We start from the raw sequence: 27,416 nt of genomic DNA on the forward strand, positions 1-27,416 counted from the left end.
TCTCTTGGAAGGCAGACCCTGGACCCAACCCCAGAAATGGAAACCAGTCATTTTTGTTGACATCATTCACTCCTGTAAGTCAGTTCAAATGTTTACTGAGGGCATATTGTGAAGTCCCTTGAGGACTGTGCCACCTCAGAATGCGTATGTGGGTCAGCATGTCTGAATAAGCCATCATGTCTGGGTGAAAGCTTCCTGCATAGCCATCTCTGACATGCTGGTTTTGTGTAAGGAAATTTTGACATAGGGGCACATTCAAACTTACAGTCACTCTGCCTTGATGGATTTTTAGCAGATAAGGCAGTATATAAATGTTAAATAATAATAAATTAATATATTCTGAAGTAATACAGTGCCCTTTCTGAACGTTTGTGGTAGCATTTAGCTATGGCCCAAGGAAGCAAGTCTAAAAAACAAGGTTGAGAGAGAGTGAACTGAAGTCATAATGTGTTTTCAGATACCTTTGGAGGTAGAAAAGATGGTTGCCCCATGATAATCTCAGTTTTGATGCTCCTCCAAGATTATCTGCAGCCTATGAACCCACAGTCCAATCAACATATATAAAAGAAAAGGGAATAAGAGAGGCTTATGCTTGCAGATTTCCATCGAGAGATCTGCCGAACACGGGGGGACAGTATCCAACAGCGTCATTCCACAAGCTCAAATAGTATTAGCGGAGCTCCGCTGAATCTTTCCATTGTGCAAACAATTGCCCATTATGCTTGCGTAACTGGTTGTGCAAACAGTTGTGCAGGTTGTTGCACAACGGGTTGCACAAGCATAATGCCCAACCACTTGCACAACTGTTCTTGTGCAAATGTAACTTCAGTTGGATTCTTCTCTTGTGCATAGTTCAGAACCTAGTTTCTGCTAGTGGAACATTATTTGTGTTAATAGAATGACATAGTTGGATACTGCCCTTTGTGCTGAACCACAGAGCAACCTACTGTTGATTAAGTAAAATGACTCTTGGATATTTTACATGCAGTGGATTGGATCCAGGATCTACCTTCCATAAAGGTCTCCACTCTCGGAAGGACTCTCTGCCCAATTTGGGGGGATCCCCCCTCCCCACACACCACAGCTCACCCTATTCAGCAGGGTCCCCTGACTCTCTGTGTAACATTGCCAGGGGGTTCCCTGTTGTGGGAAGGAGGGGGAAAGTCCCCTTTTGTCAGCTTAGTTGATCCAGTGTGAATCTGGATCTAATCCTATAAGTACATTACGACAGCAGATCTTCTTTATCAAGAATTTCCTTGTCTATTACCTATTAAAACTTGTCATTATTCATACAAATAGAAAATATGAACAGTTTGATTTCCTCTAAATCACTAGGCTACAGAGATTGTTTGCCTCTAAACAGCAGTTTGGGCTTTTTAATGATGGTGGTAGTAGTGGGTAATTATGCATGGGGCAGTTAAGCTACCACAGATCAGACCACTAGTATGGCAAATTAATAGGATTTATACACTTCTCTTCCCATCAGTAGGGAAGTCTCATTAAATATCTGTGGAACTGTGTTTAGCTTTTTCCACCTCCAGCAGTTTTATTTAATGCTTCTTCTTTTCCAGGATGCTCAGTGTGGAGAAGGGACAAGAGTCAGAAACATTTCTTGTGTGGTCTATGATGGATCCAGCGATGACGTTGGCAAAATAGTGGATGAAGAATTTTGTGGGGAAATTGAACCTGTTGTTGATGGCAACAAGAAAATTGTGCTTGAGGAAACCTGCACCCTGCCTTGCCCAGGTAACCAATTTGTTTGCATGAATGATAACACCACTGTTGTACCCATTGCAGAATAATTTGTTGAAAGAAAGCCTAGGTTTCTTTCTCAGATTGCACTGCTGTATGCCACAGCAAGTCAAAGGAGTTCTCTATCCATTCAGAGCTTCATAAGAATGTGATCCTTCAACTCTAATATTTTCCTACTGGTAAATTAGGAATCCCCTGTGTGGATGCACTACAAACCCAAACAGGAGGAGGGAAATGAATGCAGGACTGGGTCCCTATAAGTGAGAGGACCCTTGAGGTATGCAAGAAAATCCTCCATTTGGGGAAGTCCCCCTGCTTCACCCCAAACCTGAAACTCCACAGAGGCCAAAGGCTGCACAGGCACACTGTCTTCATGCTGCCAGCAAATAGGAGTGTCAGAGAGTTAGGTTATACAAGCTGAAGGGTTGACTCCTTTCCCTTAGGTCAGCCTTCCCTTCCCTGTCGCTCTCCAGATGGTTTGGACTACAACTCCCAGCATCCTTGGCCATTGGCCCTGCTGGTTGGGGCTGATGGGAGTTGAAGTCTAAACATCTGGAGCATACCAGGTTGGGGAAGGCTGTCTGAGGTCCTCACCTTCAGTGTAGCAAAAGCCTCTAGGATGGGTTTGGGGCCAAAGGGGAGAAAGAGTCAGCTCCCCCATGGTCCCAATGTCGTTTGGAGCTCCAGGGATGTGTGGCTTGCTCTGTTCACCCCTCAGCAATGACTGTGGGACCTGGTTCAAAGAAGGCCTGCCTAAGACAAGTCAGGCCCTCTGCTCCAGCTGGACTCTTTCTGAATCAGAGCAGAGGGGCTGTACCATCGGTGGCTGTCCATGGAGCCAAGCCTAGGAAGACCCATCGTTGTGTGGGCACATAATAGTGCTGGAGGGACAATCAGTTTGAATGAACTCAACTGATACACACTGGAGTCTAAGTAATAGGGAAATCTTCCATTGGAAATCATGTGTGTGTGTGTGTGTGTGTGTGCGCGCGTGCATGTGTAGGTTTCTTTTTTTATTGAGAACAACAGTTTATTTCCTGATGATAAATTTGCCATTCTTAATCTAATCAAGTGGATTACTGATTATCCTTTCTGGAGCTTTTCCAGCTCAGTCACCTATTAAGTGGACATGAGAGGTGAGAAGCTAGGGTGGCCCCTTCTTTGAACTAGTGCCAGCATCTCCTTCCCCTGCCTAGAAGGTGACCAGACTAGCTGTGAGAGTGGAACCAGTCCATGTGTGGCTGCTGCATTCTCCATAGAGATCGTTTTCTTTAGACTGGAGTGTAAACGTTTCTTTCATTTGGAACGTGAAGTGTTCTATCTTCCTTAACCACCTTGGAAAGTGTTTTGGTCGAAACACAGGTTAGAAGTATTTTAATTACTAAATACATAACCTGGAAAGTACAAATATGTATTTAGTTTCCAAGGGCTACTGAAGTGTTTTATATCCAGTTTGAAAAACAGTGCGGAAATTGTAGTCATACTTAAGACAGTGCAACTGTAAAGTAGCAAAATAAACAGCTGATCCATCCCAGACTTGTGGAGGGATCTGTATAGAACTCTGTTGGGTTCTTTCCCGCTCTCAGGGCTATGGAGATACCTTGACTATTCCCATCCAACCCTCCCTCTCAGCCCAGGTACAAGTTGCACATGCTGTGGGATGGATCACACCTGTAGTCAGGGGGCCTGCCTTACCATGAGCCATGCCACATCTGCAACCTCCACCACACTGCTGTCACCTCCACACACACCCACACACACACAGGAGCTGCTGCCAGCCAGCTGTGGCAGTAGAAAACACAGCTTACATGGTAAACAGTATTTTGCCACTGCAAGAAAGCAGCTAGCAGCACTCCAGTGGGGTTCTTGCCCCATGCCTCTCACTCCGATGAAGGGCAGCCTCCGCAGTGAGGCATTGTGGGTAAGGTGGCCAGGAGAATGCCTGAGCTCCAGCAGCCACTTTGCCGTGACAACAGAAAATACTGTTTAAAGCTTAACAAGCGTAAAGTTTAACTTTAACATAAGCTATTTACGGTATTTGTTGCCGTCAAGGCAAAGCGGGAGGTGGTGCGGCTGCTCTCTGGGGCCACCTGCCTCCCTGCCCTGATGTCTTGCTCAGAGCATGGCCCTTGCCAGGGAGCAAGATGGCCTTGGATATGGTGAGGTGATCCTTGCTCCCACTGCTAACACAATATAAATTTTTTAAGGCAAGCTGCCGGGGGTGGGGGTGGGGCTCAAGTCAGATAGCACAATGTCTTGCTCCGGTCCTGTTTGTAATTATTCTAGTTCAATGTGATTTTTTTTCTTTTTAAAATAAATGTGCAGAAGTAACCATAGGCTGTGGTTTCTAATAGCTCCAAGCCAAGTCTTCTCCTGGTTCAGTCTTTACCATGGACTTACATTAGTGAGGGAAATCCCCCACCCGTCCTCAAGCCCTTGATCCTACATATCCATTACTGTTCACAGCCACTGTTTTTCCTCTCTGCTGCCCCTATTCCCCCCAGTTCATTCCTGCTCAAGTGATCCCAGCCAATCTGAGGTTACACATGACATCACAAGGAGGGGGAGGGGCCGTAGCTCAGTGGTGGAGCACCTGCTTTGCCTGCAGAAGGTCCCAGGTTCAGTCCCCGGCTTCTCCAGGTTGGGCTAGGAAAGAACCCCTGCCTGAAACCCTGGAGAGCTGCTGCCAGTCAGTGTCGACATTACTAGGCAAGATGGACCAAGGATCTGACTCAGTATAAGGCAACTTTCTATGCTCTCTATGTTCTACAACATTCAGATTTAGCTATGTGCTGACATCGCTGAGGGCAAAGGAAGCCCATTAGAATGAAGTTAATGCTTCCTGCATTGATCACACGGGCAATCCTAGGCAATCAGAGATCACTCGAAGAATTGACTAGTTTCTCAGGCGGTTTGCAACGATCCCTGAAAAACTGATGAGGGGGTTGGGGGATTGATTCTGGTTAAGCTTTTCATGGAACTGCCTCCCTTATTTTGACTTTTAAATTGCTTTGTAAATGAGTTTTTTTAAAATAAATAAATTACGTTTTATATTGTATTTCTATGGTTTTAATCTTTTGTAAATTGCCCAGAGAGCTTTGGCTATTGGGCAGTATATAGGTGGTGGTGATGATGGTGATGATACTCAGCGCTTACTACTAAATCAGAACAAGTGCTACAACAAGCTCCAATGTATTGTTCTTTCAAAAGATTATCTTTAACATATTTTTTTCCTACTCGAAATTTTGCAGAGGAAATTACCTTTGCTTGAATGGTCCCACAATTCACCAAAGAGGAGACTAACTGCCCTGTGGGGATGGGTTAATGGTGCACTCTGGTTAGTGTTTCCAAAGATCACTACATGCCCACCTATTACGCATACATCGTTTATTCAATAATTCATTTCTTTACACGATTTCTTAATGTTAGCAAATAAAACCCCTTCATTAAGCCATCCAGTTAACATGGAGCTGATTTTATTTGTTGTCAACATAATGTAAGGCAACATGAATTTTTAATAGTCCTTTTGCTGGAATAATTAAAGCTCTAGGCTCATTTGCAAGGCTGGATGCCTTTTTAGCTTTATGACCTCCATATACACAACACTATTGACAAAACTGACTTTTCAGGACATAAAGAAACAATGTAGTTTTTTATATATATAAACATAGGGGTTCTTTGGTAGAGAAGCAACTTTAGATCAGTCAGAAATATTTTTTGCCTCCTGGATCGTGAAAGCTAAAGTATCAGATACACTCATGAGCAGACTATTAGTTCTAAGAGCTCAGTCTCGAGTCTCTTTGTGCCAGCACATAAGCATTTGGATGAGATTAATTAAAAAATAAGCTAGGACAAGATATTAACATTTTATGTCAGTGGTACAATCAGATAACCCTGCAAAAATATTTAGGAACTAGGTTTGTTTGTTTATTTGTTTGTTTATTTCTATACCACCCAATAGCCAAAGCTCTCTGGGTGGTTCACAAAAATTAAAACCACAAAGTGCAGCATAAAACAATATAAAATATGAAAGCTTAAGGTTTAAGGTTGTGGCACAATGCAGTAAATCCCTGTTGTTGCTAGAATCTTCAGTAATTTTTGTTTTTATTATTGGGCAGGTGATTGTTACTTAAAGGAGTGGTCAGGATGGAGCCTTTGCCAATTGACCTGTTTAAATGGTGAAGACCTTGGCTTCGGAGGAATACAGGTTCGATCGCGAGCAGTCATCATTCAAGACCTAGAAAATCAACACCTCTGTCCAGAGCAGGTTTTGGACACAAGGCAATGTAATGGTGAGTGCCAAAATCCATAGCTTAGTGGGTGCTAGTTTTAAGGTATGTGCATACTCTTAACTCATGGTACAGCAAAAGAAATAGAACAAGGAAGCACTATCTCTGGACAGGTATAAGAATGCAGGTTCTGTCACTGCTATCCACATAGAGAGCGAGGGGGCAAAGTTCAGTGGTAACAGCATGCGCTACATGCAAAAGGTCCATGGTTCAATCCCATCATCTCAGGTATCAGCCTCGGGAAATGCCTGATGTCTTGGAGGACTGCTGCCATACAGAAAAGGCAGGACTACATAAGATGGAGTTATCCATGCCCTGATAATATCTAGGTTGGATGACTGTAATGTGTTGTATGCAGGGCTGGCTTGGAAGATAGTGTGGAAGCAACAGTTAGTGCAAAATACAGCTCTAAGATTGCTAACTGGAACTGGAGATTGGGAATATATATTGCCAATGATGAAACAGCTTCATGGGACCTGGTCCATTTCCAAGTCCAATTCAAGGTTCTGGTGTTGACATTTACAGCTGCTCAAGGCTTAGAACCAGGGCACCTGTTGCACTGCCTCTCTCCATATGAGTCAACCCCATGCATTGGGTCATCTTCAGAGGCCCTCCTTTGGACACCCTCACCATCTGAGATGCAGTAGGTGGTAACTAGGAAAAAGGTCTTTTGGGTGGTAGCACCCCAATTATGGAATACTTGTTCTAGGAGGGGCTCCTGGCATCTACTCTGTTGTCTTTTCAGCACCAGGCAAAGATTTTAGGTATTTTAAATATATTTGGTGATTGGTAGCATACTGCTTTTATCTGCTATGGATTTTTAATTGTGTAGTTGTTTGATTATATGTATTTATTTTGTAGTTTTAGAGTAAGCTGACCTGAGAAAATTCTTTCTGAAGGGCAGAGTAGAAATGTCTAAAATAAATAAATAAATAAATAAATAAAGTATTACAGGACACATTTGTGTAGACTTAATATACATGCATCGATTCCTGTATCAAGGAAGTCTGGCTGCCTGGTTTTACAGTGCTGAAAGATTCTTCCCTGAAGTACAGTTCATGAAGTGGGTTTGATTAATGAAATGGGAAAGAAAATGCAAAAGAAAGAAGAAAAACAGCAGTGACTTTCCCATTGCTATGAATATATTTTCCACAAGGCAAATGGAGTACTTCTGACAGCTTTACTGTCTTCAATCCAGATGGCCAGTGTTATGAATACAATTGGATGGCCAGCCCGTGGAAAGGATCTTCTCGGACGGTATGGTGCCAAAGGTCAGATGGTTTGAACGTTACAGGTAATTTCTCTTCCTCTTTCATGTTCTTGAACAGATTCAGTTACATTCTGAAAAAAATAGAAATATCTGTTTGCTACGGTCTAGATAAAATGCCAAAGACTGAATTGGCACTGAAGTCCCCACAGAAACCTAGAGAGTTAAATCTGTTAGAGTAATTACATACAGTTAGGCTTAGCTCACAATTGGTTTGTGTGAAATAGCAACAACCTGAAAAATTCAGAAGTTGCCATGTCAAAGAACAGGAAAATGGGAGCGGTTTCACACAAGCATCCATACCAGAGTGCAGAACCTCAGGCCTGGGGCCCAAATCTGGCCTGCTGGGGGTCCCAGTCTGCCTCTCATCCCCTAGCCCCACCCCCATTCCTCCAACCACTGGTTTCCTGGCTTTTGTGCAGTTTTTCCCCATTCTAAAAGGTTGAAACGCCTCTCCTAAGGCTTTATTACTAAGAGCTTTAAGCTAAAATATGCTGGCATTTTTGGCCCCTCCAATTTTGCCTTCAGTTCCACCTGCCAGTGGAATGCGGTCCTTGAAACCTTCCCCAAAATGGAATTTGGCCCTCGGGCTGAAAGAAGTTCTGCACCCCAGTCTACACCGTAGCACCATAGAAACAAATACTTGAATTATTAGGGAGCATTGAGCATTTCATTGATCCAGTTCGCACAATCGCCACAGCCCACCATGGGTTATTTAAGCCACAGTGGACTGTGGCATGTGCCGGCAGCTATTTTAAATATTCAAGCCATGGCAGAGGGTCCTTTGGCTTATCATGTCATCTGAACCCGGCGAGGGTGGGGTTTTGGTGTGATTAACAAATCAACCACAATCTTAAAACAGCCCATGGGTTGTAGGTGGTTCGTTAACCATGCCAACAACCACCTTCACCGGGTTTGGACGACCCATTAAGTCACGGCAACTGCCCACTGTGGTTTGAATATTCAAAATGGCTACCAGCACACACCGCAACCGCCAAGGGCTGTGGCGATAGTGCAAACCATGTTTGCCTTTGAATGTTAATTAATGAAAGTTCCCATAACTGCATACAGCTTTCTGCTTTTTAATAGATTTCAGTGTAAGTGTAGCTTTCCAAAAGGCATCTGCATCACAAACATATGATTAATATCAATGACAGAATATGAAATTAGCAAATTTTTACAGTTCTTTAATTTTTAGTTCTTTAATCTATAGATTATTGCCATGATAGGCAGCGAGAGGTTACTTAAGAGTCATTAAAAGGCTGTTGCATCAGTGGAACTTTAATACTTGCATGTCTTAGTAAGATTACAAGTGTTCCAGAGCTCTCTTATGAAATATTAATGAACACTTTTAAAAGCATGTGTTTATTATCTGAAAAATTATTAGTTACTATGTCAATCACAACAAGTAGCTCCTTTTGCTTTGGTTACAATAGGGATTAGGAGAATTATTGCACATCCACATTTTTATCAATTCTGTTTATTTATTTAGATTGCAATCCAGCCAAACGTAAGCACTTTTATGTGCTATTAATTTCAGTGGAAGAGATAAGCACATGCATACCTGTTTCCTGTTAAAATAAGTGGGATATAAGAGTGCCTAATTTCAGCTGGACTGTGTCCTAAGAGATGTATAACCTCCTTCTCAATGGGCATCATAAAAGTGGCTTACAACATGAATAAAAATAATGGGTTAGATTCAGGCTCAGCTATGGTTTGAATAGACCCATTGAAATCAACGGGAGTTAAATTAGTCATGACTTACTTGTCCCATTGATTTCAATAGGTCCATTCCAACCGTGATTAAGCCTGGATCCAGGCCAATGGGTTTTATTCAATGGTAGCTTTGCCTTAGTGGAAAGTGCTTCTGCTTGCACAACACAGTTTTTGCTGATCCCCACCACTATTGTAGCCTTCCATGCCATATCCCATACTGTTCTAGAAGGTTCTCCAACCCTCAGAAGCCATTTTTGGGTGGGCTGAAGGATTAAATTGGTAGGAGAAATTGGCAAAAAAACTGGTACTCCACCTTGCATGCACGGAGGTCCTTTCTGCTAAGGCAAAGCCACCATAGGATACAACCCTGTAAATTGCAATATAAAACATTAAAAACTTTAAGAACACAAATAGTCATAACAATATTCAGGATAAAATCAGAAACAGTGGGCTGGTTCACATGACTGCTGTGGCCTATCATGGCTTATTTAAGCCATGGTTGGCTGCGGTGCATGCCAGCAGCCATTGTGAATATTCAAGCCATGGCAGGCAGTTGCTGTGGCTTACCGTGATGTCCAAATCTGATGTAGAGTGGGTTGTTGCTGTGGTTAACAAACCACCCCCAACCCCAAAACAGCCCATTGGCGCAAACCAGGCCAATAAACAGCTGTTCCCCCTAGCCATATCCCAAAGACCTATCTAAACATAACCATTTTTATGGCCCTCCTAAAATAGCTGACCAAGTGGATATGGCATATTTGTTGTGGCAGGACCCACTGTCAAGATGCTGCCACCAAAAAGACCCTGCTACTGTTAGCGACTAGTCTTGCCACCAGTGGTGGTGGCATCTGGATAAGGGCCTGATTTTCAGATCTTAAAACATGGAGAACTACTTATGGGAGGAGTTACTTCTTCAGATTTCCAGACCAGGCTATATAGAGCTTTAAAGGTTAAGAACTTTGAATTTCGCCTGGAGATTAACTGGCAAACCATGAATCCCATAATACTGGTAAACCCATGCAGCTACACTGTAACCACAATCCAACAGAGAGTTCAGCATCCAAAAGTCCATTGAGCTCTCTCTCTCTCTCTCTCTCTCTATATATATATATATATATATGTATGAGGGAGAAAAAGAAAGTAGTGCATTTTGCATCCCCTTGACAAGTTGTTGCCCCTCAGAAAAATGGATCAGGAAATTATTTGAATAAAACTGAACTCCCTGAGATCTTATCAAGGTAGCTGATTACTCCATAGGCTGAAGATCATCATGACCCTTATCCTATACACACTTACACTGGGCTAAGTCAGTTGAACTCAGTGGACTTACTTCTGAGTAGATATGCATAGGACGTTAATTCAGACAATGTGATCTCTTGTTGAGAAAGTGTTTGAATTTTGTTAGTAAGTGCAGATACCAGGGGACATAAAATAATAATATGCAATTTATGCTCTGATTCATTAAATAAAAACTGTCTTGCATTACTTAAAATTGCCTGATGCTATTCATCTTAAGGATTCATCTTAAGTGTTATTCAAATTCAGCATATTATAGCATCATCCACATAAATTTTACTGATTCATGGGCAGGGAAGTTCTATCTCCCCTGGCAGCCAGCTCTAGTTTTGGAGCCTCCAAGAATTCCACACTCTGCTGGTGAAAGCCTGGCAGCTCAGAAGAGAGGAAGAAACTCCATTTCCACTTCCTCCCCACTTCCCAGGGCCAGTTTTCATTTTATTTTGTGAATTCCCTTCCACTGAAACCCATGGGAGAGAATACATCGATACCAGCTATGGGGCTGATGTAGATCAATAGCCAGGACACAGGCATGTCTGAAGGGCAGGAGAGCTGTGGATCTTCCTTTGCCCCCATTCTGCAGGGTGGGGAATGGAAGGTTGGGTCTCCCCCTTCAGGGTGGGCCTATCTAGGATTGCAGCCTAAAATGTTAGAAATGGCTTTATTAATGCAGACAAGTGTTTTCCACTGGTTTTGAGCAGGTAGTCTGTGCACGGTCCTGAAAAGATTTGTCTTAGGGCTGAAATTATTGCAGTGGTGCTGTTATGCTTACCTACCTTGTAACAGTGTCAGAATGCCAGTGTACTATCTTGAAATAATATGGTTAAACTACATTTATATTTGTATTTACTTAGACCAGTGGTGGAAAATAAGTGGTCCTCTAGATGTTGCTGGACTGCAGCTCCCACAAGCCCTAGCAAGCATAGCCAGTGGTGAGGGATGATGAGAGTTGCAGTTCAACATTTGGAAGGCCAGATGTTCCCCATCCCTGACTTAGACCACAGTTTTTGCATTTTTTTCCATTTGTTCTACTTCTACCACAGTATAATTGTTCTGAGTGGCCTTTTTATATCCCAGTATTATTTTTGCAGATACCTTAATTCAAAATGAAACGGGTGATGAAGCAGCTCTTTCCTCCTGTAGCCCCACAGATGGCTGACATTTTGTAACAAGGGCGCTTACAGGCATGTGCAACTTCTGCCAGGGCATACAGACGTTTTACCATTTCACGTGTCAGCTAGCAAGTCCAATCTGGGTCACTGTCAGTCCTTTGGTTAACATACAGCTACTTAACTGCATCTAATTGCATCTGCTATTATCAGGATTTCATCATCGTTCCTCACCAGTACATGGGCACGGTTATTTCAGGGTGCTTGGGCATGCAAGCAAGATTGGCAACAGTGACCCGATGTTATGTACATAGCTATGTTTAGCTGCTGAAGATATGTACTCTTTTGCAGACAGAGACATCATCAGAGAACTGGGTACTTCTGAATGATGGCAAAAACAATTCTGGCTCAAAATGATGATGAAAGCCTGTGTGTGCTTATTGGATTAAAACAATAATGGGGCAGCATTCATAACATGGTAGCCAGTGAGAATTAAGAGCAAAACATTTGAGAAAGGTCACCGCTAGAGAACCAAATATTTGGTTTCATTTATTGACCCTCAGTCTTGTCATGAAGATAATGCTTCCCCCCACCCCGGAACAACTTATGCAACAGCCTTTTGGGTGAAAGCAGTATAAAGGACTCACCCCAAGGGATAATGGGTTGGATCCAGATGTAGGCATGTGCAACTGGGCTGATGGAAGTAGACTTCCCCACCCCCTCCTCCCCACGGCAATCCCTTCATCCCACTAAAATTGCTACACAGAGGGTAATGGGACCCTGCTGAATTGGTTTTGTTGTGGGATGAAGGGGGTCCATCCCCCCAAATTGTGCAGAGCCACATTCAGTGAGTGGAACTCCATTCACATAAAATGTCTCCACCCAATTTTCAGGGATCCCCCCTTTCCCCTCAGCCCCCCATCCCACAGTCTTCCCCATTCAGTAGGGGCCCCAACCCCCTATGTAGCATTTCCTGGGGGCTGGAAGGGCTGCCATGGAGAGGAGGGGGCAGAGAATTCCACTTCTGCCAGTGCAGTAACACAGGCTTAAATCTAGATCCAGTCCAATGCTTCTCTCTTACATCTGCTAAGAACATTTCAGAGAGGCATGGAAAGTGCAAGCATGAAGACAGAGGCTGGGCCATTACTACAACAAGGCCAAATTACAGAGGGGGGCAGGTGGGGGGAGGAAATGGTGGTTCTCAGAAATGTTGCAGGGTAACTTACCCCATTCTTTCTGTGGGGCATGTAAATTTGCTCACTGCTTTGAGGATCAAAATGAAAGATATGAGTCACGTAGGGGAAAATGATTCTTACGATGTCTTACCCTTGACAATATGTCAGTAATGTTAAAGGCTGTCAGCAATAGAGCTATCCTGCCAAGAATACAATTACCTCTCAAAGTAGAAAACCAATTATTCCCAGCACATTTTCATGTACTCAGCCAATTACCTGTTTGAGCCATAAAAAGCAAAATGGCATCTGGCGTACCAACTTCCTTAGTGAGATAGAGAACAATTCAGATAAATCCCTAAGTTGCTGTATTCGTCCTCAGAGAAACTGTGAAGGAATGGGAGAGAATTGCTAGCGAGGCACCGTTGTGTCAAAATACACTTTGTTTTGTTCCGCAGGAGGCTGCTTAGTGATGCGCCAACCAGACGCGGACAGGTCATGTAAGCCACCATGCAGCCAGCCCTATTCTTATTGTAGTGAGGTATGTGCTACTGTGTCTTACAAGCCGTGAGGTATCCAACATGTGGCTACAGTCATATTTTGGTACATAATATTGCAATGGTAGGAAAGGCGGTGTTCCTAAAATGTTCAGTTGTAATATTGCAATAGGAAATCCCAAAACTTAGCTGAGAGACTGACCAAAATGAGCCAGTTGTTCATTATTTTGAAGAATTCCTGGCGTTCCATTGCTCCTTATGCCCCTTTTGATTTAGTGTAAACTTCACAGCAATGTAAGAATTATGAGGAGGCGTTTGTTCAGTTGTCTTTGCCAAGGGGTGGGGGGTGGGGAGAAAGAGGCAGACAAATAAATGGACTTAAGGCCACAACTTTATGGAAGGAACATTGTATACATGCATCACCTAAGGCCAAAGCAGAGGGACAGTTCTAATCCCTCCCTTTGAGATGCTCAGGGAGATGGGTGTGGATAGTCAGCTGCAATGTCTCCTGGCACCTCAAGCCTGAGCTACCAGGGCTGGCCCTATCATTAGGCAGAGTGAGGTAGCTACTTCAGGCTGCAGATGCGATGGCAGGAGCAGCAGTAAGGTGTTAAGAACAGAGCTGTGTATGCCAGATGGCATGTTCTGCACCCATTAAGCTAGCCACAGGTCCAGCAGAGGACACCATCTTGCGAGTATTAAAGCAATACTCAACTGCTGTGTACATGGCAGCAAAATATCTCGAGCCACCTCTGGCTATTACCTGAGGCAACAAAGTCCCTCAATCACTGTTCCACTGCCACTTGCAGTGTTGCTCCAGCTGATTGGTAACCAGCCAGACTGTGACCACCAAGGGATAAGCTGCACCTCAGAAAAGAGAGAGCCCAAACCTGGATACCTGGATACAGCATATTGCCCCCTTCTCCCCCCTCCAACAATGCAACTCCACCTTGCCCTGCTTGCCTGCTTCAGCTGGTGCCTGCTTGGGTGGGAGAGATAGTTTTATATGTTCTGCTCCCACCTCTCACTCACAGTCACACAACACCCTGGGCAAACATAACCGAACATCTCGCCTGTTGAGAGGCAGAATGTGCTGTCTCTTCACCAGTGCCTGCTCCAGGTTTTTGAGGGCCCTTGGGCAAGACACCCTCAGTGGGCCCCTCCCTCGGTGAATCTGCCTTCTCACCACCATTGTCAGCAGCTGCTGTCGTTCTTCATCTTTTCTCTCATCATTGCTTCCACTTGCTTGCTTGTCAGCAAGTAGGTAGTGGCATCTACTGCCCCTGCTCACCGTTGCTGTTGTCTGGGCCAGAGCGAGAGGCAGGTAAGCAAGAAAGCCGCAATGATGAAGAGAAGGAGCAAGTCCAGGGAGCTCTTGTCAGTAGATCCCTACTGGGTGTGGGCCTTCAGGAGGTGCCTGGCCATGCCTATCCGGCCCTGCCCTTCAGTGTCCCCTCACCTCACAGGTTTTGCCATGACAGTGAGGGGCCCTTTTTAATTGTTCTATGACATGTCATATAGCACTCAAAGATGTACGGTTTTGCTACAGTGTGTAAAACACTTGTTCCTCTGCAGACCAGGATGTGTGCTTGTGAAGAAGGGTACACAGAAGTAATGTCCTCTGACGGCACACTTGAGCAATGCACTCTAATCCCGGTGGTAGCCATCCCCACAGTGGAGGACAAAAAGGGAGATGTAAAAACCAGTCGAGCTGTGAACCCCACACAGCCCTCCAATACCCCACCAGGACGAGGAAGAACGTGGTTCCTGCAGCCTTTTGGACCAGGTGAAGTCTCATGTGAATACTTAGTGCGGCTAAGTACTGTCATTGAACATCGTAGGTTTTCTAGCATCTTTGCTGTACTGCATACTGTTCATAGGAGGCAGAGATGGAGGTAATGCATGGAGAGTAAACACCTCATCCCCTTCATTAACGGCTTAGAAAAGAGGTGGCATGCTTTTCAGCATTTTTTTAGCTTTTCCTATACCCAAGTTTGTTTAACATTTACCGACAGTTCTTCAACTCAAAATAGTGAAAGATTTCACAGTAAAGCTTATATTGTACGGAGTAAATACATGCATGGGACTAGGGGTTATATCCAATGTTAGTCTAACTTAAGTCCCGTTCATTTCAATGGATGTCAGGCAAGATGTAAGCACTGCATAATGTTGAGTCTTCTGTTGTACTTGTCAGTTAAGGCTGTATCCCTGTGGACACTCATATAGGAGTATGTCCCACTGAATGTAGTGGGCCCTACTTCTGAGTAAGTATGCATAGGGTTGCACTGCAAATTACCTCTTTGACTGTCATCCCCCAATGAATGCATTCACTGACTAAGAAAGGTATTATGTACTTTGATCAATTGTGTGTGAATTTTAATTTTTTTAAGAAGTTATATAAAATAACTTGCTTGGTTTCTAGCCACATGCATATTTACCACATTTGGCCTGAACCAAACCCATCCTTGATTGAAGCTTGAGATCACAAAACGAACAAAGCAGGTTTTGCTCTTCACTCTCTAGCCTCTTTTGTACTGACATATTGCAAGCAAAAACGTCATCCCATTTGTCAGCTGAGCAATTTCATGCAGCATCCAAAATAAGTGATCAGGCAATATCACTAACTGGACTTGTGCAAGACTTTTATGACAACATCCTTTTGAAAAAAAAAAAAAAGTATGTTCGGTACTAACTTAGAGACTAATGACTAACATTCATTCCTTCTAGATGGCAAGCTGAAGACCTGGGTTTATGGTGTAGCTGCTGGTGCATTTGTTTTGCTCATCTTTATTATTTCTATGATTTATCTAGCCTGGTGAGTTCTTTAGATGTTTGTTATCTTTAAGACTACTCCTATAAAAGTAGCGAGTGCAAGATTCATCCACAGTTATTTGTAAACTGTTTCGTTTGGAGTGCTGTATACTTTTTGCTTTAAAGAGCCAGTGTGGTGTAGTGGTTAGCTTTGGACTGTGACTTGGGAAATCCAGGTTCTAGTCCCTCCTCAGCCATGTAGCTCATAAGTGACTTTGGGCCAGTCACTGACTCTCAGGCTAAACTACCTCACAGGGTTGCTGTGAGGATAAAATCAAGAGGAGAATAATGTAAGCTACCTTGGGCTCCTTGGAGGACAGGCGGGATAAAAATATAATAAATAAATATAATAAATAAATAAATAAAGTAAAATTATCTTATCCATCTTAGTAGTTTAAGTACTTAGCACTTTATACTTAATCAGTTAACTATATTAAGGGTGCAAACCTGGTTGGCTGGGGAATGCTGGGAGTTACAGGACTTTTTCTGTCTAAATATGCATAAGATTGCACCCTAAGAGATGATTGCTAGCCTCGCTTCTATTGTTGCATTCCATTTGCCATGATCTAACTGCTCTGCATTTTTGATGGTTTTATCTATATTATGCTGTTTTTGTTGTATTTTGTTTTTATTTATCAACACACACACACACCCCCCTTCTGATTTTAATTGCAGAACCAGTGTCTAGTTTTCGGTACACAACAAATATTCTAAAATAATGAACCAGTTACTGCTGTGGCAGGGATGCAGAATCTCAGGCCAGGAGGTCAAATCTGATCCACATGGGGTCGGATTCCAGCCCTCGGGGGTTCCCGTTATGGGCACGCACCCTTCCCCTGGCCCCAGCCATCAGTCATTTGGTGGTTTCTCAGCTGTTGTGCAGTTTTCCCCCATTTTAAAAGGTTGAAATGCGTCTCCTAAGGGATACTTACTGGCAGTAAAAGCTTTACGCTAAAATTTTTTTTGCGTATTTTTGCCCCTGCCCACTTTGCCTTCGGCTGCAGCAACCACTGGAATGGGCCCCCCAAGAGTTTACCCAAATTGGAATTTGGCCCTCGGGCTGAAAGAGGTTCAACACCCCATTGCCATGGAGTGCTTCACTTCAGAAAATATGCTAGAATCATCTGTATTTGTACCAACACTAGTATTACATAGGTATTAAATATTTATGTATGTATGTATGTATTTATTTATAACATTTGTATCCCGTCCTATGTCATTAAGATTTATATCCCATCTTTCTCTCATTGTGGAGCCCAAGTTGGCTGTGTGTGGAGCCCAAGTGGTCTTCCCTCGAACCACTGACCAGACCTGGACCTGCTTAGCTTCATATGCCTTCAGTCCATCCACTGGGACCAAGCTAAATAAAACTATGTAGAGAGCAATCCTGTGGCCCCTAACCAGCATCGGGGGCAGGGGCGGTATGCTGTAGTATATTTCAGATTCCTGGATCTGAGGTCAGAGACAGCGCTGACCCGCCCCCTCCCTCCTGCAGCTGACATGGAAAGAACAGCACTGGCTGCCTCCCTGAGTCGCAAGAGCAACTTCAGAGAGGGGTAAAGGGGGCATTCTGGTGGGGAGGGAAGGGGACTGGACAGACCAGGTTATGCTGTATTCCCAGTTCTCTCCAGCCTCCTTCCCTCTGACATGCCAGTTAGGCGAAAAAGCCCATCTAGCAAAAATACAGAGCGGGAGGAGCAGGGACACAAAGATCGCCTCTGGTGCTCTTCCCATTCTGAATTCAGTGGCTGTAAGCCTCCGAGTTCAGAGGTATACAGCCATCCCAACAGGATTGCACCCTTAGGTGTTTACAGGTTCAGATCTGTCAGTAGGAGTGTAATCTACAACTTTGTGTTGCTGTTTCTTTCTATAAATCTTTATTCAAAACCCTCAAAATACCAGTCAAATTTATTGGACCTCTGGAGGTGAGTGTGAGTTTCCTGTTGCACTTGTGTGAGCCAGTATATTAGACGTCAAACTTCTGATGAAGTCTGATTTGAATCAGAAAAGTGGTGTATGCAAGAACTACATAATCCATGCTTTCACTTAACTCATCTGGGCTGAAAGTAAATGTAAATCCTGTATGTTTAATATTATTTCCATCACCTTGACATCTGAACATTTTAACAGCTTATTGTTACTCATTACAGCAAAAAGCCAAAGAAGCCTCAGAGAAGACAGAACAACCGTCTGAAACCTTTAACGCTGGCTTACGATGGAGATGCAGACATGTAAAATAATGACTTCCCATTGACTTTAGCCTCTTGAAACTGTAGTGTTCAAAAACAGCATGTACTTATGTACATTACAGAGCAGAAGTTACATCACAAGAAAAAAAATGACTTCACAATGGCCGTGGATATTCCAAGAAACATGCTTTGTTCTAGACCATCCATTAGTACAGCAAATTCTGGTGGCAAATTTCTGTTAAAAGCACAGTAGCTGGAAATCTTAACGTGGCCTTCCTTTGAAACCTGTGAACCACTGTAAAGCCACTGATGTCTCCAGCCCATTGTAATATCTGAGAGGTGATGCCAGAACTATCTGCTGCATTAACCTAGTGTACTCAATAAGCATGAAGAGATCATACCAAGATGTCTGTAATGCTTTATATACAATTTATATACCCAGTTGCACCATATGTATTAATCTGTCAAATGATATACAGGCTAAAGAGCATTTTAGCGCTTAGCAACTTGTGAACTTTAACTGAGAATAGCAACCCACTGAGCCAGTTTGGCATTTTGGCAACAGAAGGTAGTTTTTCTTAACTTGCCTTCCATAGAGTGAAGATTTGCAAAAGACTCTGTCCTGTTGACAGTTCCAGGTACTAAAGCGCCATACATACCCTTATCAAGGAGAGAAGCATTTTCAGGTTCAACATTTTATAGAGGTCGTCTGGAAATTAATATCCATGTGTAATAACTTTCTACTTTCTCTAACTCTCAAACTGTTGCCTGCAACTTTTTTGCTACACATAAGGCAATTTTTTGCACTATATTAGTGCAGCATGATATGCACTTATTAACTAGTATTGCCATAGAAACTGCCTCTTTTCAAAAAAGGATGAAGGTGAGGATGCTGCATCTTTGCAAATAGCATCAAATAGACATTTACCAGTAAGTTCTTGAGTCCTGATGAGAGTAGAGATCAGTTTCTGGACTGTGACTGGATCAGACCAGCTAATACAAGTACTGTTTATACCATTTATTGTAACAGCAGCTGTTTTGTAGTTGAAACCATGGCAGTAATCTAAGTGTCTACTTTCTGATTCTGTCCAACTTCTACAGATAATAGATTTTCAAGTTGATTTCTAATTACTTTGAAGGTTGTTTATGACTAGATTTTTATATTGCTAACTTTGTAAAAAAAGAAAGAAAGAAAGAAAAAGAAAGTGGTTACCCTGTAATCTTGAGGGAAAAAATTGTCTAAACAATGTTTCAATATGTTCAGCAGAAAGAATGCAAATTAACTGTTTATTTTCCTCCTGCTAATGGAAATGTTTCATTGCTGAAGAACTGTTAGGGCTCTTTTCTTTCCAGTTGGGATAACCTGGTATAGTCCTAATTTATTTATTTTTTTCATCCATTCTCTTCAGAATAATGATTAGTATGGGCTATATATATATTTTAAAAATCCTGATACATCATTGTTCAGCTACCTAGTTCAAGTTTGGGAACTCTGATGCACTCATAGTTTCCCCACCCAGAATGGATTCCCCCATTGATTTCAGTGTACAGAACTGATGCTGTCAAGAATTCCTTTGAATGACACACAACCATTTTGTGGAATTCCATGAGTGTATGCAGATCTCTGACCCATGTGCAACTTTTCAAATAATACTCCTGGCAATATAGCCACTTACAGCTGCTTAGTTTCTGTTAACCTCTTCCATTCCAATGGATTTTCAGTATATTACTTACAAGATGAAGCCTATTTTGCCACTAGTTATCCACAACCTTTCCAAGATATATAAGGTCATTCTTTCAACATAGCATATATGTCTCGATAGACTCTACATAGTTATAAACAGACAAATAAGCAATATACTTAATCAACTGTGTTAATCTATTACACAATAACATTTTTAGTGCTGGTTTCTCAGGTCTATATGAATACGCTAAATTATTCCTAATATGCCCAATATGCCTGGACCATAGTTTAGTGATGGATTTAAAGCCAACACTCTTCAGTTGTCTTCGCCAATATACAGTAGCTCTCTAGATGGGAAAGACATTCTTTTCAGTGCAATCCCAAGTAGGGCTGGGAGGGGGTGGAAAATGGTGGATTACCTGCCACTTCCAAAACCCTGTTGGCTCACGTTAGCCAGGGCAGGAGTGTGTGTGGAGAGCAGTTTGTTTTTGTTTTTTATGTCCCATGTGGTTCTTTGCTTTGCTTAATTCCCCCACAATAGATTCCAATGGAGGAAAAGTTAGCTACACCAGCTCCAGACTGGTGCAGAGTGGGGTTCTATCCACTGAATGAAGGGGCTTTGGTTCCAGTAGATCCAAAGCTGCCACCTTCTTGCCCCTGCCACTCCCTGTTTCAGGGCCTTCTGCTGGTAGGAACACTGCCGGTAGTAGAGTTATGCCTGCAGAGCTTTCTGCAGGTGGAACTGGTGCCTCCAGGGTAGGTCTGCCCACCATTGGTGCAGGGATACCTCCACCCCATCCTAACCCCGCTAGCCCAAGCAGATCTGGGGATTGAGGTTGCTCTTCCAATTGAGATTACTTTTCCAGTTCTTAACATTGGCATAAGCTACATTCACTCACTTGTTGGGAGTTCTACCGCAGGTCCTCACCATAAAATCGCTGCTGCTGCTGCTCACAACTTCAGAAGCTGTCCAATCGCACACTGATTTTGTTAAAAATAAGGATTTATCATAATCTATGACATGAATCTAAAATTAGCAGTAGATTACAGGACAGATAAGTTTACTCTAAGAAGCCTTCAGCAAAGGTTCTCCAGAAAGATAGGAAATAAGTTTTTAAATACATGTAAAACACAGCCAATTTACAGATCATAAACACTGAGAACTGACCAATTTTAATGGAATGGTTAGTTGAACCTTACTACATTAACAAGGCAATCCTATGCAAGTTTACTTGGAAACAAGTCCCACTGGGTACAGTAGGGCTTACTTCCAGGTAAGGATTGCAGCACAAGATGTGCCTCTTGAATTTACATTACGGGGTGTAAAAATTAGATGCACAATGTTTTAGAGCCTGAAGGATTTTCTTTCACTGTAAAGAGAGAGAATTATTTTAAAAGATTATCAGGACAGTAGAGGGGCTACAATTGCAGTCTGGATTACGTTAAATCTAGAGATCAGAAGGTAGCATTGAAGCAGTAACTTAAAAAGTATCTGTATAAAAATAAGTTGCTTTAAAATGTGAGTGTTTCTACAAATCCAGTGCCTAAAGCAGCCACTACGGTAGATTGTTAGTTTGTGAAAATAATGTTTTCAGTGATCAAATACCTTTAATCCATTCCAAAAATAGCTGAGTAGACATTTTCTTCTTATTGTGGCCATTTGTAATTTCCGTTTTAAAATGGTGGGTTTTTAAAGAGTGCTCCGTATGCTTTGAGTCCCGGAATCATTTCTCCTCAACATTTGCTGGTTCTGCGGAAGCATGATTATATTTGTTATAGTTGCTGGCTTTTAAAATCCCCATTCTATTACATACATTTTAATCATCTTTTTCAAATTTTACACTAACAAAATTATTAATTTAAAATAATCCTTAGGAACAACACTGTAAAAAAAGAATCCCTGGAAGGAAACAGATCTGTCTTTTTACCTTTTGTAAATTGTGCTCACCCAAAGTTTTTTTTAATTATTTTGCCTAATTTACAGTGCAATCCTATATATGTCTGCTCAGAAGTAAACCCCATTGAGTTCAATAGGACTTACGCTAGGTAAGTGTGTATAGGATTGCAGCCTCAATTTACTTGAATTTATTTTCATTTTTTTTGTAGATCATGGAGGCGGCTGTCTGGGGGAATGTTTACCTTTTGTTAATTTGTAAATGGTGTAATTCATTGTTTATTTTTTAAATTATGTATATTTCTTTTTTAATGCACAAAATGTTTACGTACAACTACTGCAAATGTGTGTATATTGTCACCAAGCTTTATTCAGTTGATGTGGATCACATGTGAAAATGTAAACATACTTACGTTTTCATATGGGATATGTGTACATAACTGAGGTAATGCGGACAATAAATATTAACGTAAAAGTGGTGTGTGCATCTGTGTTATAACTGAGGGATTTATTCTGTCATGGAGTGACAACAAGCACCCTTCCTCCTTCAATACTGACACCCAGGTGGTATCTCACTGTACACGATTTTGTGTGTTAAAGCCCAGAGAATAAAATCCTTTCTTTGTCCTTAAGGGCACAATCCTATGCATGTTTAGACAGGAAAAAGTCCTAAAACTCCCAGGAATGCTGGGAGTTTTAGGACTTTTTCCTGTCTAAACATGCATAGGATTGTGCCCTAAGTAAACTACAAATCGGGGTGATCTTTGCGATCATAGCAGCTGGAGTGACAACACACAAAGATAAAATGGAGTTGCATGTTAGCGGAAATAACTGCAAAGATGAGAGTGAACAAATGTCTGCCCACAGTGCCAAGTCACTGGCTTCACATTGCAGGCAGGTATTTTGGTCATTCTGTTTAGGTCCATATAGCTAATGGGCTACCTTGGGCAAGTAACCACAAAACCTGCCGGGCAGGCAGGTCTTGGCGATGGGGACAACACACACACACACACACATACCATTACTCAGTGGTAAAGCGCATGCTTTGAATGCCAGAAGCCTCACGGTCAGTCCCTGACATCTCCAGTTAAAAGGATCAGGTGGGAGGTGAAGTGAAAGACCTCAGCCTGAGACCTTGGGAATCTGCTGCCTGGCACAATGGACAATAACAGTCTCTAGACAGGCAAATAGTCTGACCTTGCTATGTTCCTATGAGGCCCTGCTTTGAATTCCATCTGGAAGCAGGGCCCTTTTTGTTGCAGTCGGTGGAGGGTGGTGGCTCTGATTTCGGTGGGGCTGTGAATCAATTCAGTCAGAACCAGACAGAACTCTGAAAGAGCTATGCAAGGTGTGGAACCCTATCCCCAAAATCGGTTAAGCCCCTTGGATTGCTCCTGTAGAGTTCTGGCTGGTTCTGAGTGAAAGCCAGAATGCATTCACAGCCCCACGGAAATGGAGCCACCAGCCTCCACCAGTTGCAGTCCCTGTGCTTCGGAACGTGCTGACCTGAGATGTTAATGCCTATGCCCCCCTCCTGTCTTTTTAAAGCAGATCAATACCTTTCTTTTCCAAGGAGACTTTGTGTGGACAGGTTGATTAATGTTGCTGCTGCTTTTTTCTGTACCAATGATGCTTTGTTGGCTCTAATTGAGCCTCCTGTATTTTAACCTTCTTGATCTTTCTAACACTGCTTGGGGTGGGGGTCATGAAAAGCAGTATAAAATTTAAAAGAAACAAGCAGTGTGTCACAACTACTGCAGTCTCATGGGGTTCCCCATGGAGCTTCCCCATCTGCAGCAAAAACAAACCAAAACCTCGTCATTTGAATGGGGGCGAGACGAGCATTGCAGTGCAAAGCGGGACATGCAGCCAGACACATTTCTGCCTCAGCTACACTCATGGATGTCTGCTTCGGCACCCAGATCACCCCTGCTGTATCAGGGTGAATGTGTGGCATGTATGGGGGGCGGGGAGGAAAGAAATCCAACCTGAGACTTCCAGAGGAAAAGGTCTTTTTTTTTTTTTTAATGTACCTGCTTTTCTCCCGTGTGAAAGAATGGTGATGTAAGCTTTAGAGTAAATGTGTAATCAGCACATTCATTTCACCATACCCTTTTTTGTTCTGTGCAGAAGCCCTTCATTTCACCCGCCTCTAACTGCAGGCTGGTTGTACACATTTCTGCATGCACTGGAAAAATAAAACTTCCCAAGGATGGCCATGGCTTTCATGTATGGAGAAAATGCTAGCACTGTGACAAGAAAAAGCGAAGATGACACATGCTGTATTGCACACCACCTCCCATCTACAGTCCCCCACCCCTCTGGACCACTTTTCTTCATGTTCTTCCATTGTGCTGAAGTGATCGAAACAGATGGTGCTTTCCCCCCTCAGCTGTGTCTTTATTGATCTCTCTGGTAGCCTTAATTCACTTCAGAGGCGGCAGCTCACCTTTAATTGGCTTTAATGCTATCAGAGTGACGTTCATATGACAGCTTTTTAAGGTCATCGAGCAAAAAGGTCATTGAGCACAAAAATACACTTGAAATCAGCGGAGGCGGGTGGCTGTGATGTCATGAGGCAGTGAATCTGCTCTGGGTTTCAGTCCGAACGCTAAAAGAGCTATCCAAGGTTCTGAATAGCACCTTGGATAGCTCCTTTAAAGTTCTGACCAGTTCTGACTGCAACCCAGAGCAGATTCACTGCCCCATGTCATTGGAGCCACCAGCCTCCGCTGCTTGAAATGTATCCTTAGGGTAGCATCAGGTGACCAAGATGTCCCACCACCTCTCTAGCCACATGCTGATGCTCCCTGTGAACATCAATGTTGTGGTGGGATTTTGGCAAATCGAAGTTGTCTGAAGGGATCCGCTGTGTAATGGATCCTGCTACCAAGCTGACCTGTCCAGCTTTCCAGAACGCAAGTCTCACCAATTCTATATATCTCAAAAATAGACTAAAGATGGCTAAGGCAAAGGCTGATAACGTGGCCTATGAAAATATTTGACTTCAGTCATGAAGTCACTCAGCTTGGCAGAAACATCCAGAAATGAAGTGGACTGGGGTTACTAATAACACAAATGTTTTTAGCATGATGCTCACTGAATATAAATCCTGATATGATAGAGGGGGGACTTAAAGCCCTCCAGAAATTTTAGCCTACAGTTCCCATCAGCCCTAGCCTAGGGATGGCAGAGAATTCCGCCACGGAATCCAGTGAGGCCGGATTCTTTAGAATTCTTTAGAATCCAGCCCCCTGGAATCCATGGCGGAACGGCCTCCTGCCCCCCAGCCCTCCCGCAGAATCCCCCAGGATGGAACTTACCTGGGGCGGATGCGGCGGATGTGGCGGTGGCAGCTCCAGCGGCTGGTCTCCTGGCCAGCCACAGCCAGGCTGCTGCAGCCACCATTGGCATCTTTACAGCTGTGATAGGCTACGTAAGAATTTATGTAGCCTATCACGGCTAACTCCCCCCCCAAAAAAACAGTGTACGCAAATGGCGGCTATGGCGGCTGCCATTTGCGTTCCCTATTTTTCACCGTTCTAGCCTATGTAAATATTTACATAGGCTAGAACAGCGAAAAATAGGGAACGCAAATGGTGGCCGCCGTAGCCGCCGCTATTTGCATATGCTGGGGGTTTTTGGGGGGGTAGCTATGATAGGCTACATAAATTCTTACGTAGCCTATCATGGCAGCCTGGCTGGACGCAAATGGCGGCCGCTATGGCGGCCACCATTTGCGTCCGCAGAGGCCCGTCCATGGCCGGAAATCCAGCTGCAGACAGCCCTGGCCGGCTGCTCTGTGGAGCCGCTGCGGAGTGGAGCCGGCCGGGCAGGATTCCAGGGGGGGGGGACCGGATCGCCTCCCCCCCCACCGTGAATCACATCCGCGAACAGGTAAGTGAGTTTCGTACATCCCTACCCTAGCCAACATAGCCAATGGTGAGGCATGATGGGATTTATAGGCCAAAACACCTGGACAGACACAAGTTGCCAACCCCTGATCTAGCACAATGAACCCTACCATGGTCTAAAGTGGAACAAAGCATGGATCAGATTATTATTAGTTCTTGTTGCTTATTTTAAATGCCACTTTTCCTCCAAGATGCTTGGGGCAGCATGCACAGTACTCCCTTTGCCTTCAGATGTGAACCCGACCTGTGGTTTGCACAACTTGAATCACCATCTGATACCAATGTAATACAATTATCTGACCCTCCATCAGTGAAGACTTCTAAAACGCTTCTCCCAAAGTAGTTTCCTGCTGTCTCTCAAGGAATATTTCTCTCTCATTCTCATCTTGAACATGCTAACATCAAACATGATGACTGTGTATTTCAAGGACCATTCCCTTTCCATTCTTTCGTGTGTTTCTTAAGATATAAACTGAAGATGATACAATTCTTTAAAGCCCATGTGAGCTCCAACGCAACGCCATTCTAGAGGAACTTCTAAAGGCAAAGAATGAACCAATCAAAGGGGGAGAGGGATCCACTAGCTATTGTTGCTTTTGATGCAATCCAATTAGTTAAAAAAACCAACACCATCAAGACCTACTGCAGAACGAAGTGGAACACACATCACTTCTAAACCTTGGAAAGAGCTCAAACAGATATTTATAGTTAGGTTGAATGTGAATCGAAGCAGAGCCCAGATTCAAAGGTGTCCCATTAGGAAGGAAGTACCTTAACAGGGTGGATGGGGGATAAAACAATCGAAAAGCTAACAAAGCAACTAAAAGAAAAGATTGATGAAGTCCAGGCATGAATGAAAGCAGATTTCCAGCAGATTTTAATGAAGCTTGTGTAGTGTACAGTGGACTGAGGGAGTGCTAGTGGCAAAACTATTAAAAACTAATAAACATAAGCCAAGAAGTGTTTCAGAGATGTTAAAAAGAGGATTTGAAAGAATTTGCAATGCATAAAACAGTGTAATCTTTCATCCTACATTAAACATCTAGGATGTGCCTTCTGCAAGAGGAAGGACTTAGCTTAAGGAAGGTCTCCCCACCTGAATTTTGGGGATCTCCTCCCCCCAACACTATAGCTCACCCCCTTCAGAGGGGTGACTTCTGACTCTGTATAGCATTTCCAGGGGGCTGGGAGGGGGTTGCTGTGGGAAGGAGGGGCCAGGGAAATCCACTTCCACCGGTGGAGTTGATCCAGCTTAACTCTGGATCTAACCCAACGATACTGAAATCTAGATTCCCAAGTCACAAATGGGAGAAAAGTTGTTCAAAGCCATTTCTTTGTAACTCAGTTCTAGGATCAGAGATAACAGGAACAAGACTTTAGCATGATGTTCACAGAGATTTATCCCCTAAGCCAGTCTTGCCCAGCCTGTTCCCCTCCAGATGTGTTGGATTGCAAGTCTTATCATTCTGTGCCGGCATGGCCAGCTGGGAATAATGGGACTTGCCAGTTCTGGGAAAGCTGCCATAAGCCACAATGATATGGCATGATGTCCATAGGTTTTTAGGTTTATGCTGTTGTACACTTTATCTTCCATCTCTCTGTTCATGTCTCCCTGATTTAAAAAGGTACATGTAATTTGCTCCTTTTGCCAGAAGGCCTAAAGGAGGACCTATCGCCTTCAATGGCAAGCAAAACAGATTTTGATCAAAAATGCCCATTTCTGGAGAGCCAATTGCTTTACTTGCATTCGTTGCTGCATTTCAAATTATTTAAAAATAAATAAATCTCAGGAGCAGCATGCTAGGTGCACAAGGTGTTGTGAACAT

The 27,416-nt window shown here is 43.2% G+C and overlaps 1 protein-coding gene across 1 annotated transcript in view; it reads left to right on the forward strand.

The window, feature by feature from the left end:
* THSD7A (thrombospondin type 1 domain containing 7A) overlaps positions 1-19,274 on the forward strand; it is a 414,592-nt gene extending 395,318 nt beyond the window's left edge. The window contains exons 23-29 of the mRNA XM_084858685.1: positions 1,572-1,746; positions 5,871-6,044; positions 7,240-7,335; positions 13,060-13,142; positions 14,674-14,884; positions 15,826-15,913; positions 18,060-19,274. Of these exons, the coding sequence (XP_084714811.1) occupies positions 1,572-1,746; positions 5,871-6,044; positions 7,240-7,335; positions 13,060-13,142; positions 14,674-14,884; positions 15,826-15,913; positions 18,060-18,144 (912 nt within the window). The 3' untranslated portion in view covers positions 18,145-19,274. The remainder of the gene's footprint in view (positions 1-1,571; positions 1,747-5,870; positions 6,045-7,239; positions 7,336-13,059; positions 13,143-14,673; positions 14,885-15,825; positions 15,914-18,059) is intronic.
* Positions 19,275-27,416: the final 8,142 nt, after the last annotated feature.

The sequence above is a fragment of the Heloderma suspectum genome, chromosome 5 (genome assembly GCF_057233095.1).
Source record: "Heloderma suspectum isolate Gila_16-S chromosome 5, 16-S_ref, whole genome shotgun sequence".
In the NCBI taxonomy this organism is placed as follows: domain Eukaryota; kingdom Metazoa; phylum Chordata; class Lepidosauria; order Squamata; family Helodermatidae; genus Heloderma; species Heloderma suspectum.